The following is a 17,573-nucleotide window of genomic DNA, read 5'->3' as shown; positions in this document are numbered from 1 at the left end:
TGGGAATGTCTGGTCTTCTGGGCTCAAAGCTCTTTTAAGTGGCTGGTCCTCAAAGTGTTTTCAAGTTTAAATGAGAATCAAACACTCTGGGATTTAAGAAATTCATCGCACACTCTCACATGTAACATAATTCATCTTACATAAAAGGAAATTTATTTTGAAAGTAATGCTTTTCAAACAACCATTCACAATACTTTTCCGCGGCCTGTTCGAAATAGGTTCTTTTTGGCAGTTGCCAGAGAGCGCCAGAAAACAGGCATGCCCAGTTATGATGACAGAGGAAGCCCGTACGTTTGCACGCATAAAGCATTAAGAGATCTTACATTATGTCATGACGAATCAAGACACCAGAGGGTACTCCTCGAACATCAGATTTTTGTAAACCTTACCAAAGAGCAGAATTCGACTTTTAAGTGCACATTGATATGACTAGATTCACAATGAAATAGGCCCCACAACCTGATATTAAACTTTTCAGTGTGGTTTTAGACATGTAAATTTTCTTGGAATGCCAGTACTGTATTATTCATGTTTGGTTCTTTATTATGGCATAATGCCATATGCACCAGAAGATGAACACCTGCACTTGAAATTCCGTTAACAGCTGAAACTAGCCAATAGTGTGGAATGAAACACTTCATTTCAAATAAATTGAGTGCCTCTGCGGAAAAGATTAATATAAGCCAAATTTCTTTAGCAAACTGTCAAAAATAACTTCTTTGTCCTGCAAGGCGATTAAGGCTTGACTGTCAAAAATGTGGAAATAAAATCAGTAAACTGAAACTGGTATTTTAGCCTTCCATAATTATGTGAATATATTTTTATTAACGTGATAGCTTCTGCCCACAGAAATCTGCTTTGTCTTCATTTGAAATGAGAACTGTAAACGAAGTGGAAACAGCAAAATCACTGCACATAAACTGGGATCACATGGAGACTATCATTTGTGAGGAAAATGCACCAACTGTAACTACCAAGTCTCTTTCTTTTCTCTTCAAGTGGAAATTGCTGCAAAGAAGAATACCCAGGTGGTGTCTTTACTTGCATGAATTCAGTTTCAAGGTAGTGTACATCAAAGGCAAACAAAACACAATTGCCGATACTTTGTTGCGGCTACCGTGATAGTTAAATGAATTTTTAGACTATACCTAACAGAATTTTGAAATTCTGCATTCTATTTATGCAAGACAAAACACACCAATCACATTATGTAAAAACGAGCAATAGCCCAAAGCAATTGCAAGAAGATTCACACTGGAAAAATACAAACACTCAAACTTGAAGGACATGATGTTAACAACATAAACATTTTTTATACTATTTATAAAGGAGTACTGTTTCACCGACGTACACCTAACCAAGAATGGTGGTGCATATGTTTACCTGAAAAGTTTATAGATGAATTCATTCTTTACAATCACAATGTATGGAGTCATTATGATGTTTCTAAATGCACCGATAAGGTAAACATGTACTGCTACTCCCCCAAAATCCGTCACTAAATTCTCCACATAATTAGAAAATGTATTACTTGTCACAAGACCACAAATGCTTCAGCAAATCAAAATTAATTATTGGGGGAGGGAGGGGGGCGGGGAGATTAATACAGAAACCAAACTGTATTGTGATGTACATTAAATTATGAAAGATGTGGTCAGAGCTGATAAATATCTTTTGAATAGTGGGGTGATCAACAATTCGGTGCAGCCGCTGTGGAGGCAACTGAAGCAATCTGGCCTAAAAAATGAGCAATGAGCACCTGCTAAGTATCAACTTGGTCAAGTGTCAGGGAACATGAAAGAACTTATCATTCCAAGTTCCATCAGCATCAGATACTTGTAAGTGCAGCTACATTCAAATAAGGAAGAGACACTGATTTTGCATGCTTCTTACAAAAATTGCCACAAACTGCAACAACGACCAAAGTGCAGCAGTCGTATGCATTGCGTTAAGTATGTAACTGGCTTATGTGATGTTTTTTCCAAGTACGTTAAGTTGTATGCATTGAGGTCAGTGACTGCCAGTTCTATTATTAGAAGAATTACAGACGACTATACCCAGAAAGTAGGAAAGCTGCGGATACTGCTAACTGACAATAGAAGAAACTGTTAACTTATAATGCGTCATCATACTTCACAGGTAACAGATGAAAGGAATTCATGATCACAAATAAAATAGAACACATACCACTATCACAAATCCAGCCTGAAGCAAGCCCCATAGGAAGGATGTTTAAAGAATTTAATAGATTTATGTGCTTCTACACACCACATAAACACACACAATGCGTCAAGTTCATCTCGCCATTTCAGCAAATCTTTAATAACTTGCCACAAAGCTGTACTTTGACAGGTTCTACAACAACTGAATTAATGTTTGAGAAATGAGAAGGTGGGAAAAAACACTGCCTAAAGTACCCAAGGGAGGTATGTCATTTGAAGAAAAAGTATGCCAAGCCTTGACTGATCTAGGAGAAAAGGCCGAGCGAGAAAAAAATCCCACGACAGAAGATTAGGGGACACTGCACAATTCCATATAGGACAAGAAGTATTGTTTCAAATGTACCCAAAGTCTATCAAATATGGAAAACTTCACCACAAGTGGCAACTCTTATACACTGGCCCATTTGTAACTACACACGTCCCTCATCCAGGATAGTATAGACTAGTTTATCCTATCAGTTGAAAGCACAAGGGCCCTTAAAAACTTAAGGATGTAAAGAAATTTGTATGCTGAAAGGGTCTGACAAAACATTAAGCCAACTGATGAAGTTGTTGTGCTTAAGTACAGTGAAAATATTTAACTGTAAATTATGAATGATGTAAATTAGTTTTAGGATAAGTTTCTCTCTTGTTATTTATAAGTGTGTAATTAGAAATACGGGACATTATTAGTAATTTAAGATTTTGTTCACTGACAAAAGGATGTTGGGAAATAAGTAATAAGCTGAATTTAATCGCAAAGATGCATAATTCACTACAAAAAGTACACACACATTCCAACAGCAAACTGACAAATGTGGTAGGGAGAACTAAATGATGTAGCATTACGACAAGAGGTAACGTGGAAGGACTGTAGAATCTGAATCCCAGGACAGTGACCTTGGCGCATGTGCGAAAGCAAAATGAATCCAACACACTGATTAATGCACCAGACTGTCTGCTGACATTAGTGTCTGTTTCGCAAGTAGAATAGAGGTGAAAGATAATGAATATAAATTTATTACTACAGATAAATATAAATTGACTACGGAAATAAATATCGAGATCTACACTATAACAATAAAAATAACGTAACAAAATAAAATGAACTATGGAAAGATCTCTACACACTAAGTCACTATTCACAATATATACACAAAAATCTACATTGTGGTTATATATAAAATAAAGTCCTATAGTATAGCAAATCTGTATATACCATGAAAGAATGAAGAATTCTAGGGATATGCTCATGCACTAAATAAGCTACGGGAGGGGGTAATGACACTGTGGCTTGCCAGGAAGATACCAATTAATGAAAGAGACGCAAAAGGTAAGTCGAAGCGATAGATATGCTGTCAATATTTGTGCTCTCACAAAAATGGGTTGAATTCTGAGAAACTGTCAGAAAATAATGAACTAAAAAACATTTGCATACTAAATGAAAATATACAGGCAGATAAAAAAAATAGTGTCCAGTACTTTGAGTCTGTCAAATGTGTCAGCAGGGTATTATGATGTCTTACTTGCAGTACTCTACCTACCATTAGGTGGTCTGCAGTCACTTATGTGGTTCGAGACATGTAGGCTATGTTAGTGTGTCATATTGTACAGTACAGTCAACCCTGGGTACTGTATCATGGTGTTTTACCTTCTTCCAAACACAGATTCACTTATGTGTTTACTGATATTGTGCTGTTTATATGTACAAATAGTGTAGCATATTTACATCTTCTCCCTTCAACCACTTTGTGGGAATGGAAGCCTACTACTCAACAAGTGAAATGGTGGATATGATATTCTGCTATGGCTCAGCAAACGGACATAGGCTGCGAGCTTGTGCCTGGTATGTTGTTAAATATCCACAGTGCAGAGGGCCCTCTGATAAGATGTTTGGCAGGCTTTCCCAGCATCTGACAGACACAGGTACCCTTGCACCTTGGAAGACCGGCAGTGGAAGGCCCTGGACAGTCTGCACACATGACATGGAGGAGCACGTGCTATGTTCGGTGGACGAAACCAGACACCAGTGTGCGACAATTAGCAGCAGCAGAGGGCATGTCCTACTCACTTATCTGGGGGAAGAGGGTACTTCATGTACAATTGCAGTATCCATATTTACAGCGTGTTCGTGCTCTAAGACCACAGCATCATCATGGCAGATGGCGGTTCTGTCAATGGCTGTAGAAAAGTGTGGCTTCACATCCAAGATTTTATTTACCAATGAAGCAGGGTTCACAAGAGATCATGATGTGAATTCCTATAACCAGCGTGTATGGGCAGATGTAAATCCCCAAGCAATTCAGGAAAAGGGCATCAACACTGATTCTCAATTAACATATAGGTACATGTACTAGGTGATAGATTAATAGGGTTATAAGTGCTACCACAATGGGTATCAGAGGTGTACTATCTGGACTTTCTCATTAATGTATTGCCTACCTTGCTGGGGGCTGTGCCATTGCAGCAACAAATACAAATGTGGTTCATGCTTGATGGCGCACCAGCACACTTTCACCAAAATGTGCGTGGACATCTCATGCAGATATTTCAGAACTGCTGGACTGGTCAGGGTGGGGGACACCTTGGCCTGTTTGTTCCCCAGACCTAAATTCCCTACAGTTTTGGTTATGGGGACACGTCAAGGAACTGGCCTATGCCGTGTCTATGACAGGAAGTATTCATTTACAAACCTATGTTTATTGGAATTATTTTTCTTGTTTCGGTGAGTACTATCACCTCTCAAAGTATTTGATACTTTTTTTTTTTTCAACACCCTGCGTATGTCGTAAGTGTGAATGATATGTTTGTTGGCCTTCGAGCAACTACGTACTTAGTTTCTAAGTTAATATTAAGTTTCTTAACAGGGAATGATGCAAGGACATGCTCCAGTAATGAGGAGAAAGAATTAAAGTAGCTGGTACCAAAAGAAATGGGCCACACCGCAATATGAGTAATTGTTATTCACATATATGTGTGGGGGGAGAGAGAGAGAGAGAGAGAGAGAGAGAGAGAGAGAGAGAGAGAGAGAGAATTATACATGATCATGGCTTATCTGAATGTCCTTCCACTAACATTTCTTTTGACATAACTTTCACAGCACAGCATTTATATATATGCATATTACAGTGCACAGGAACTGTATCTCACAGTGAAAAGTACACTGAAGTACAATCATTACAGGTACTTTTAAGCAAATGACATTAATACACTTATATGACACAATGATGCAAGAATTTTATCTGAAGTGCTACCAAATGTCTCAAAACACAAAGAAGCATTCACAGAGAATTTTCTCAATTATTGTGTGATGTGTAAATGATGGATTTCAGCAGGAGATAATAGATGCTTCCTTCCATTCCTTATCATAACTCCCTGTAGATTAGTAGACCATCTCTTGCTAGAACAGAGAGGCTTGGCTAAGTGTAATTATGTGTGAGAGGAGTTGCTAAGAGGTTCATGCATAGCATCAGATTACAATTATGATTTTCAGTCCTAACATGTAACAGGTTTTCAAATTATTCATGCAAACAAAGATTACGTCATCATTTAAAAGTTAAAGGGAGTACTAGCTCATTATTAAAGTTGTGAACATAAATGATTTATTAATGATGAGAATTGATATAAAATAATTTGTCATGGAAATGTTGATTTATGAATTCTGAAGGTGAAAATGACTTCTTCAATGTTATTCACTTGTACTTAAATATCGTTATGCAAACACAGAAAGTGATGTGACAAATTCATGTATAAACATGTAAATAAGTAAAATGTATTAGACCTCGCTTCTACATCACAGCATCAAACTTTTTAAACACACACACACACACACACACACACACACACACATTAATGTGCACTTATCCAACAGTGCTACCCTCCAGACCCTATAATGATGTGCAGTTCATCATCGTCTACAAAGTTATAGACCAAAGGCTGGACTCTTCTCTATAGTTGCACCAATGTTACTGCAAGGCAAGGCACATGCACAGCCAACATCACTTAATGTTTGGAGATGTGTTCACGCAAACTATGAGAGGCGGTTCTACCTCAATAATGGAGCAAAAGACTAATTCAAACATGCCCTTTGTTTAGTCATGATCTCCCCGAAACTGAACCTTTAAAAGTTTATAAATTTCATGTAAATTACTTGTAATATAAATAAAGATAATGCATTCAGGGGATAAATAAGAAATAAACTCAGCCACAAATAAAGGGATTTGATCCCCAGCCAGGTCAAAAAGTAGTTTAAGAGATACTTTTATATAAAATTTGATTATTTATGTTACATATGTTTGTAAAATACACCACTACCGTATGCTGTTGTCCAGTAATCACGGACAACACCGATACAGTTGTGATAGATTTTATTTTGGTTTAGCTGTAAAGTATTTGTCATTATTTTACTGGAACATTGTGTTGGGCAAAAATTCAGACATGCCTGTGCCAAAAAGAGATGTGCAAAAAGAAAGAGGAACATATACTGTATTCTAATGTTTCCTTAAGCTGGTATCACATTTTTCACTCTTCAATTGTCTGTCTTTTCCCATCCATGACTCTGGGTGGAGTATTGTGTGTATGCCAGACAACAACATGTATTTGTGTAAAAGTTTTCACAATACATCTTCTGGAAAATGTTGCAGTTTCTTACGTTTCGAAACTGTACAATCTGAACATGATTCATGGATACATCATAGCCTGCAAACTTCAGAAAACACAGCAACATTGTCAATGATTGTATTATACTGTATTCTTTATCACGGAGCTGGACGGTGCATATTTTTCTTCATGGACGAAACGGTAAATATCACTCTGTTCAAAGGAGAGTTAATATATCACTGAATTTACACTGTTACAATGGTAACTGTAGCGAGAGGCTGTGGAGGTGCAAACTTAAGATGCTGAGAAAGTATCCACCAGCAATACACCTCGAAATTATCAACATTATTTATACCTCCTTACAGTGCCAGTACTCAAATACCAGTATACAAAGCTGTGTAAATGTTATTTTGTACTAATTAACTCTGAAGGAGGACATCACCTGGAAGCTTAGCTGTATTTTTAGTGTTGTTCATGAACTTAGTAACCACTGAATGCCTCAATTATATGGCGAATTGCTTGCTTTACTCCACAAGGACTTTCCAGTGTCATACAACATTAGACAGTAGTCAGTATATGAGCAGATGTGTTGCTCAGTGGAACATTAAACACAGGGTACTGAAAAAACTCTGTGCTCAAAATAACATAATATGACAGAGCAAATAACAAATACTTCATTAACTAACAAGGTGTTGGAAATGCATACTGAGTGAGCACTAAGCATATGCAAGTATGTCTGTGGCAAAGGAGATAAACAAGAAGTACATTCTTCAAATGCTGACACACCAAAGATGATATGAGACACCTTACACAGTTTTGTAACATCCTGACATTTAGACTGAGCCTGTAATGATACTAGAAATTAACACAGCTAAATGGGTTCTACTGAAAGTGAAAATATTTTACAATGTGATAGTCAGGTAATCAAGCTCAAATAATTTAGGCAATGGTGTCAGAACCACCTTTCCTTGTGTAAATTCCTCCACACAAAAAACGGTGGTTTCAACAGGATGAATAGATGAAAAATAACACTCTGAAAACTAGTCCTGTGAGACAAGTGGCAGACAGAGCCACAGGTAGATACTACTGACTGATAAGAGAAAAAGTAGGATGCCTATTACAGATTCTATACATCAGATAGCGTACAGGGTTGCTCATTTACTAAATCATGCGTTGTTCGATACTTAAAATTTTCTATCTTTTAGGCAATTCCTTATGTGTATGTAATTTGGTACCACCACTCCACATTTGGCAACTTTCCCTGAATTACCACAATTGGAGCTTATATATGATGTCCTACTATACACAAACAATTTTCTGATGATGTTATTAACCATAATATTGTTATGGCCACTGCAACATACTGACATTGATGACAGCCAAAATTGGGTTACTATTGCTATCACTGGTGTTGATAATGATAACATTTCTGGAATCACTGTATTGGAGAACATCCCTCCCCGAAATATCATCATTTATAAGACTTTTCACATTGTATGCGACTGTGCGGTCATATTCTGTCTCCATCACAGCATCTGTTGCTGTTGAAAAACCATTTTGCATTAATTCTGTGTAAATTAAATTGAGGTCATGTTTTTTATTATATTTTCAACAGGTTTTTAGTAACCTTCTTAGGTCTTCATTGTGGGAGCAAATAAGATATTCTCTTTTCTTCTTCATGGATTTGTTCACTATTGACTTGCCACTTTCAACATATACTATTAATTCAAATTATGTTTATCATTCAAATTATGTTTATCATCCAGATAAGAACAAATAGTAACCATATCTTTCAGCAGGATGTTTATTCTGTTTTTCACTCAGACATGTTTAACCTATTCTTATTAGGCATCACCAGTGATTTTTATGTTACCTGTTCTTTTTATGTGATGCCTTACAGGAACAGGTGAAACACGTCTGATTAAAAACAAAATAACCATTCAGATGCAGAAGACTGATAGCATTTGTTTGTATCTTTATGATACACACAAATTACATATCGACAGAGGAAGAATGGCTACAAATATAAACAATATAAAATTATGAACACAGCAAAGTTATCAGTAAGAAAGAACAAATATGGAGACATATAACTGATCAAATAAATCAAATGAAAGTACCTTTGCCTGTTGCTCAAATCGTTCACGTTGGACAATAGGATCATTCAGCTCAGTGTATGCATTGCATATTTCTTTTGTTGCTACGAACAACTCAAATCTTTCTGTTAATCCTTTAACAGATCGATGCCATTTGGCTAAAGGACTCATTATTTGAGGATGGTCAATAATAAATGTTGGATTTATACTGTTTTCTTCAAGGAATTCTCCAACCAGCTGAAAAAAAGTATGGAATTTTAGCACACAGAGTATTACGAAAGTGCAACTTACGCTTCGAGACAGCTTATCTTAATATTCGTTGTAGGAAAGTTCTGGTATAACACACTCTCTCTCTCTCTCTCTCTCTCTCTCTCTCTCTCTCTGTGTGTGTGTGTGTGTGTGTGTGTGTCTGTGTGTGTGTGTGTGTGTGTGTGTGTGTGTGTGTGTTTGGTGGATGGTTTCCTTTAATCCAAAATTATTATCATAATATTATTAATTTAATAACTGCAGATGGGGAAGTATAAGGCAGGTCTTTTTACAGCGTTCAGAGTACCTTGAGCAAAGTATGACTTACAACACATAGCTGTTATTTCTGTTTGTAAAATGAATACGAATGCTCGGACTAATAAATATAACAACATTAAAACATCTTTGAAGCATGAATAAATGAAGGGTTGTATTAAATAATCAACAAAAATTGGCCAGGTGCAAGCAGGACTCGCACACTGAGGATTCCACACAAACTTAATTACGATGTAGGCGCTTCATCCATTCAGAGAATTGAGAATCTCGACGATTTTGCCTGTTAGTGACATTTAAACCAGCAAGATATTGGTTCCAGGGATTCCACAACCTCTGAAAATGTTTTAGTTTCAAGTTTGAAGTCAGATTACAAATGACAGAAGAAATATTTTGTTTTTCGTGCGATATAACTACAAATTAACAATTTTTGGATTTTTTCCTTTGCTTGTACTGTGAAACCTTGCTTCTTGGCAAATCTCGTGATTCTAGGTCAATGGGAAATGCCCAGTTGGTGAGTATGAAACTATATAACATAAATGGCTGTATCTTTTGATTGCATTGACTTACAAGCTTAACTCTTTTTACATCTTGATATGTGACTTAAATGTCAACCTGATACATTTAAGTGCTCCTGAAATATAGGGTTTGGAAACTGGACAGACATACAACAATGTGATCTTATAAGGGTCCTGTTTTGACAAACTGAATATGTATCAAATTCCTACAGTGGTTCCTGAGATTATCCCACGCATGCAGACAGAAAAAACAGTGGATGACTTCAATTCCTAATAGTTCACCCAATTTGCATGAAATATTTATACATAACTTTGCATTATTATGTACTCCTTAAATGGCCTGCCAGACATAGTGACAACACTAATGCACTTTGGTGGCTGTTCTACTTGTCAGAGTTATTGCAACTCAATCATTTACATACCTACATACTGATGATGTGTGCATGTACGAAGCTACATTGACATCCGACTACATCATATATAGTCAGATGTCAATGTAACTTCGTACATGCACACATCATCAGTAGGTAGGTATGTGAACGATTGAGTTGCAATTCTCTGTGAAAGGTAGACGGCCACCGAAGCGCATTAGTGTTGTCACTAGGTCTGGCAGGCTATATAAGGGGCATGGACAGCATCTGATGATGAATGATCACTCGCCATCAAGGTTCCAACTGACCACATATGACCACCACACAAGGGATGATTTCTGTACTGTGCATCAAGCAGATCTGCACGCACCATCCAAGAACAAGTAAGGGATCTCCTGCACCATTCTGGTCAAAAACTGGCAGCAGCAGGAGCCATACTAGGGAATTAGCGATCTGTGTGTAGGCTGCTGTTAACATCACAACACAAATGGGTGCCTTTGGAGAGGTGATATAACTGCTATTGAATGGAATAGCATTGTGTTCAGCAATGAACTGTGATTCTGCACTACTGGATGACAATCAGTGAGTATGGCAGTAAGCTGGAGAGAGGTTCCATTCTTTCAATACTTTGGAGAGGCACAGAGGTGTTACTCCAGAAGTTATTGTGTGGGGAATGATTGGGTACGACTTCATCACAGCTAGTAGTGATTGAGGGAACTCTGACAACACAACAGCTTGTCACAGTCATCTCTGTCCTCATGTGTTCCCTGTCATGCAACAGTATATGGTGCCTTTTCTCAACTGGACAATGCTCATCAACACACAACAAGTCTCTATGAACCACGTGCATGGTGTCAAGATTTGTCCCTCAAAGAACGTGCATAGGACCAGCTTGGATATTAACTCTGACCCAGTTTCAGTGTATCAAGGACCAGTAGCAACAGTTGTGGGACACTTTCTCCAACTGTTTTGACACCCTTCCCGAAGGAATTAGTGCATGCATCTAGGCCAGAATGGGTGTGATGTCATACTGATAAGTGGGCTCAAACAGCCACTTTATTTGTCAATTTGACGTGATATTGTAATCACTGAAGGGTCTTTCTATGTAAACTGGAGGTCTTGTTATGTCTGTAACATTTCCCATTCCTTTGTCTAGTGGTAAATCACCATGCCTCGCATCATCAACCATTCACCTATAGTGGATCTATGTGTGGAGCACAGTAAAACATAGTAGAAAGCAGCATTCACACTAGCTTTTGAACACTAGCTCTTCTTCCAGCAAATAACTCTCACAATGACACAAACACCCAGGTGCACATTCCCATGACCATGCCAAGACAGGCCCCATGGTCATGGGAGTGTGCATTCAGATGTCTGTGCGGTTGTGTGTAATATCGTTGGCAAAAGAACAAGTGCTCCATAATTAGTGTGAATATTGTTTTATGTTATGTGTTACAGTGCTCCACACATCGATCCTCTATATGTGTGTGGTTGGTTTCTTTTATTTTACATGCAAAGACGATGAAAATGGTTCAAATGGCTCTAAGCACTATGGTACTTATCATCTGAGATCATCAGTGTCCTAGACTTAGAACTACTTAAACCTAAGGACATCACACACACCCATGCCTGAGGCAGGATTTGAACCTGCGACCATAGCAGCAGTGCGGTTCTGGACTGAAGTGCCTAGAACTGCTCAGCCACAGCGGCCGGCTAAAGACCATGAAATAACATCACATTTTTGTCAGTGTCTACACACAAACCTTCCTCATGAATCCATCTGAAAACCATATAAAAACCCCTGCAATTCCTAAGGTTAGGCTTTACAAACACAGAAAATTGTGTTGGGGAGGACTGAGGAATATGTGTAGATGCTTATACACAACACATTCATGTTCAAGACAAAATAAACCATAAAGGATTTCCCCTCGTTCTTTTCTTAATGATTCAATATTCCATTGCCACCAACACCATTAGGATGTAATGTGACAGTAGTTTGGGATTTTCACATCTCAATTCAGTAAAAAAAGATGGTATTTTCAAGTACATATTAAAAGCAATAACTTCATTGCATGCACAGGTGTCGCTACAAAATAATGGGGTTGATGCTGTCATACAGTAAATACGCATGCGCCAAAGATGAAAAACCAGTAGTTGTGAAGCATGAAGCTCTCTCAATTGAATGCGGCATCTCTGGTGCCTGTAGACAAATCAGTGTGACCATTTCCTTCACTGGTGTGGAAACCTAAATTATAGTAAAGTGTATGGTGAAGACAGTTTATCACATATGCGAGTTTCTGAGTGGTTCAAGAGTTTCCAAGATGATCTAGAATATACTGAAGATGCTTCACACCCAAGACGCGGTTCAACATCAAAAAGGATGAAAATATCAAAACAAGTAGGTAATCTGATTTGATCTGACCACTGGTTGGGTGTTTGACTGATTGCCGGAACTGTAGGAATCTACAAAGAACGTGTAAGGCAAATTTTACATAACCAGTTTTTAAATTGGTGACAAGTGTGTGTGAAATCGGTGTCAAAAATTCTCACAATCGAACAAATAGAAGCTTGTGAAACTACTTATACTGACACTTTAAATATCACTGAAAATGATCCAAATTTCTTGGGAAGAGTGATAACATGTAACAAATCTAAAACTAAGTGCCAATCAATGCATTGAAGAGTGTTCAACTTCAACAAGAGAAAAAAAGCTCAAATGAGCAAATCAAGATTCACAAAGCAATGATTTTTTCTCAATATTCATGGAATTGACTACCTACACTGGTTTCCTATAGGTCAAATTATTAATCAACATTGTTGCCTTGAGGTTCCTGCTCAAATCTGTGTGGGGGTCCGGCATCAAGACAACGTACCAGCTCATACCACATTGTCTGTTACGAGGTTTCCAGTGAAGTACAGCATCCCAGTGTTATAACATCCACCTTATTCATCTGACCTAACGCCACGTGACTTACCTATTCCCCAATGTGAATCTGCATTAATAGGAACAAAAGTTTAGTCCGCTGAAGCAGTGAAAGAAGCAGCAAGCATCAACAAATAGCTCATAGTGGAAGACTTCCAGCACAGTTTCCATCAATGGAAAATTCGCATACAGCATTGTAGGGATAAAGGAGGGGAGTATATGGAGAGCGACAATAGCCAAATATGAATCTTTATTAAATAAAATGTTTCATGCCCGGTTATTTTATAGCCACAACTCATATACTATAATGACAGGATTATGGAAAGGATAAATTGCTTCTCACCATATAGACAAGATGTCGAGTTGCAGACAGGCACAACAAAAAGACTGCTACATGTTTCACATTTAGACCAAAAGGCATGCGCGCACACACACACACACACACACACACACACACACGCACCCACCCACCCACGCACGCACGCACGCGCACACACACACACACACACACACACACACACACACACAAGGGCAACTCTCGCACACATGACCACTGTCTATGAACACAGAGTCTGGACTGCGAGCAACTGCACCTGATGTGAAAAGCAATCTGTGAGTGGTGGTGGGGTGGCTAATGTGGGGTCTGGGTGGGACAGCAGGGTAGGGGAAGGTGTAGTGTTGCTTGTGAGAGCATGCAGGGACATGGTAGGACAAAGTAAGGATGCTAGATGCATCTGGGAGGTTTGGTGGTGGTGGTGGTGGTGGTGGTGGTGGTGGTGGTGGGGCAGACGGAGTGGGGGGAGGGGGTAGAGAGGAGGGAGGTGGCTGAAGAGTGGACAAGGAATGAAATAAAGGAGAGGGGAAAAAAGACTAGTGGGTGCACTGATGGAATAAAAGGCTGTGTAGTGCTGGTATTGGAGCAGGGAAGGGGACAGGTGGGTGAAACACAAGGACTAGCGAAGGTTGAGGGCATGGAGATTATAGGAACGTAGAACATATTACAAGAAGAGCTCCCACCTGCACAATTCAGAAAAGCTGGTGTTGGTAGCAAGGTTCCAGACGGTGTGGGCTGTGAAGCAGTCATTGAAGTGAAGCACATTATGTTGAGCAGCATGTTCAGCAACTGGGTGGTGCAGCTGTCTCTTGGCCACAGTATATCGGTGACCATTCATAGATACAGAAGTGTGTTGGTTGTCATGCCCATGTAGAAAGTAGCCCAGTGGTTGCAGCTTAGTTTGTAGATCACAGGACTGCTTTCACAAGTAGCTCTATCTTTGATGGTTTAGGAGATGCCTGTGACTGAACTGGAGTAAGTGGTGGTGGTGGTGATGGTGGTGGGAGGATGTATCAGACAGATCTACGAGGCACGAGACAAGCAATTGGGAGCATGAAGGAGGATACTGCATAGGTTTGGTGGGCGGTAGAATACCATTGTGGGAGCTGTGGGATGGATAGTGGGTACGATATTACTCATTCCCAACCACGATGAGAGGTAGTCGAAATCTGGTGAAGAATGTGATTCAGCTGCTTCAGTCCTGGGTGGTAACAAGTCACTAGGGGAGTGCTCTTTTGTTGCCAGACTGTGGTAATGTAGGAGGTGTTTGCAAAGAGAAAGCACAGGAAATTTGTTTCTGCACAAGGTTGAGAGGGTAATTTCGGTCTGTGAAGGCCTTAGTGACACTATTCGTATATTTGGAGAGGGACTGGTCCTCACTACAGATGTGAGGGACACAGGTGGCTAGGCTGTATGAAAGGCACTTCTTGGTATAGAATTGGTGGCAGCTGTCAACGTGTAGGTATTTGTGGTGGTTGTTCGGTTTGATATGGACGGAGGTACTGATGTAGCTGTCTTTGAAGTGGAATTCTACATTGAGGAAAGTGGCTTGTTGGATTGAGGAGGACCAGGTGAAACTGAATGGGGGAGGTATTGAGTTTGTGGAGGAAAGTAGATAGGATGTGCTTAACATCACTTGGGATCACAAAAACGTCATCAGTGAATCTGAACCAGGTGAGGGGTTTAGTATTCTTGGTGGTTAGGAAAGATTCCTCTAGAGGGCCCGTGAATAAGTGGGCATAGGATGGTACTGAGCAGGTGCCCATTGCTGTACCATGGATCTGTTTGCAGATGATGCCTTCAAAGAAAGTAATTGCGGTTGAGAATATAGTTGGTCAGGGTGACCGAAAAGGAGGTTGTACGTCTGGAGTCAGTCGGGCACTGTTTAATAGTGAATAGGCCATGGACATTGGGGAAATTAGGTAGGGGGAGGTGGATCAATAGTGACAAGCAGGACACCACATGAGAAAGGAATACTATGTGTGAACAATTGGTGGAAGATATAGTTGGTGTCTTTTATACAGGAGGGTAGACTACGGGTAATAGGCATATGTGTTGATCCAGGAGATAGTCTCTCAACAGGTGCGCAGTAACTGACCACTGTAGGGCATCCTGGGTGGTTGAGTTTATGGATTTTAGGAAGCAAGTAGAAGGTAGGAACACAGTGTTCCACCAGGTAATCCCTGTGGTTCAAAACCAGTGGTGGAGCCTTTGTGTTAGGTAGGCTTACAAGGTCGGGATCAGTTTTTAGGTGGTGGATTGTGGTTCTTTCAGTTGGTGTAAGGTTACCATCCACATTGAAAGATTTGGGAAATGATAGTGAGGAATACTAACAGGGGTGGATCATAGTTGGATGGAAGAGTGAACTGAGGCAGCAGGGTTCAACATTGGTTTTGAGTTGAGTCTGATTGGTAGGGTTGGTGGCAAAAAAGTGTTTCCACTGTAGGGACCATGAAACGGGGAGGTGTTTAGCAAGTCTAGGATGATTCAATTTGGGAGTGGGGTATAAAGTAAGACCTTCAAAAAGGACTGATACTTCTGTGGGCCAATGTGTTTTGGGGAAAAGGCTCATGACTGTTTAGGTTGCGTATTCTGTATGGTGGTCGAGTGAGTTACTGAGGATGCCCCACCCTCAGGTCTGCAAGGCAGGTTTTGTCAGCTAGGAAAGGACGTGGAGGAGGCTGGAGGCTGTTGCAGAGGTGGTGGATACCGATAGTGCATGGCTGGTGTAGGACGTAAACTGGTTTCTGAGAATTTTGTGGAAGGAGAGCAGGTATTGCAAGGAAGTTTAGGCCTGAGTTACATGCTTTTGCAGGACCTGGTTGATGATGGTTATGGACTGGTGGAATTTGAATAGATAGAGGTCATTGTGGAATGAGTGGTTGCAGCCAGAAATGGGTAAGTTGATCATAAGGCCAACTGGCAGGGGGAGGAGACTCCGTGAGCTAGGCGAAAAAGCAGGAAGGCGAAAAAGCAGGAACAGTAGGTGGGATTGGGCTCTGGCTAGGGATGATGAAACTTTTGTGTATTGATGCAGATGGGAAGAGCATGGATTCATGGTGGAGAATGAAACAAGTAAAAATACTTGCCAAAAAACTCATAAAAATACATAAAATATTAAAGAAAAATCACAAAAAGGATGAAATATAGGAAAAGAAGGTGAAACCTGAAGGAGCGGGATCAATATTGAAATGAACTAAAATTGACACAAAAACAAAATGAGATCAAAGAGAAAAATAAATAAAAGATGATAATGTGGGATGCAGATTGATGGGTGGAAATGTATGAAGAGGTGAATGGATTAAGTAAGGTTACTGTGTGTGTGTGTGTGTGTGTGTGTGTGTGAGAGAGAGAGAGAGAGAGAGCGTGCGCGCGCACGCCCACTGGAATAAGAGAAGAGAAAAGGAGGGTAGTAGGAGGTTAGTAGGTCGAGGTTCAGCAATGTCGTAAGGTACGGCAATTATCACACTTGAAAATATGCAACAATGAGGTAGGAATAGTGATCAATTTGACAGTCTAGGATTAATAATGTCAATGGGAATATTGTGAAACACGAGATGTGGGCCGTGGCAACACTGGATATCGACCCTTGCCGTCTGTTTTGATCTTTGGTTCTCAGCTATGAGGTGGTGTGCTCTAGCGAACAGAGAAAGGGGTTGCTGGAGAGATGTGGAGCAGTACAAGCATAGAAAATGCCTCACAAAGTGGTCATTGCTTTGGCCGGCATTGGCAGTACTTGCAATGTGTTGTGGACTAGCTGGGGAGCCTAGGTGCTTGGGGGCCATTGATGGCTGTTGCTACGTGGAGCTGGTTCATTTATCTGCCAATTGGAGAATTTATGCTGTCAGACATGGACCCTTGGAAATATTCTGAGGTGATTTTTCTGTGCTTACATTGTTTTATTTGAACATGTTTTCTGGCCTCTATATCTGCAGGTGCGTTTATCCTGAAGTTGTTTTAAATATAGTTCATTGTTTGCTTCTGAACTCTGAATTCACGTTGTTCATGATTT

At 39.7% G+C, this 17,573-nt stretch overlaps 1 protein-coding gene across 3 annotated transcripts in view; it reads right to left on the bottom strand.

Annotated features, from left to right (window-relative positions):
* Window positions 1–17,573, bottom strand: part of LOC126162205 (lysine--tRNA ligase) — an 86,551-nt gene that overhangs the window by 13,355 nt on the left and 55,623 nt on the right. For all 3 annotated transcript variants that reach the window (XM_049918547.1, XM_049918546.1, XM_049918549.1), the window contains exon 8: window positions 8,921–9,133. In XM_049918547.1, coding sequence (XP_049774504.1) covers window positions 8,921–9,133 — 213 coding nt within the window. The remainder of the gene's footprint in view (window positions 1–8,920; window positions 9,134–17,573) is intronic.

The sequence above is a fragment of the Schistocerca cancellata genome, chromosome 2 (genome assembly GCF_023864275.1).
Source record: "Schistocerca cancellata isolate TAMUIC-IGC-003103 chromosome 2, iqSchCanc2.1, whole genome shotgun sequence".
NCBI lineage: Eukaryota > Metazoa > Arthropoda > Insecta > Orthoptera > Acrididae > Schistocerca > Schistocerca cancellata.
The sequence above is the reverse complement of the archived record's forward strand: the minus strand, read 5'-3'. Positions and strand labels throughout refer to the sequence as shown.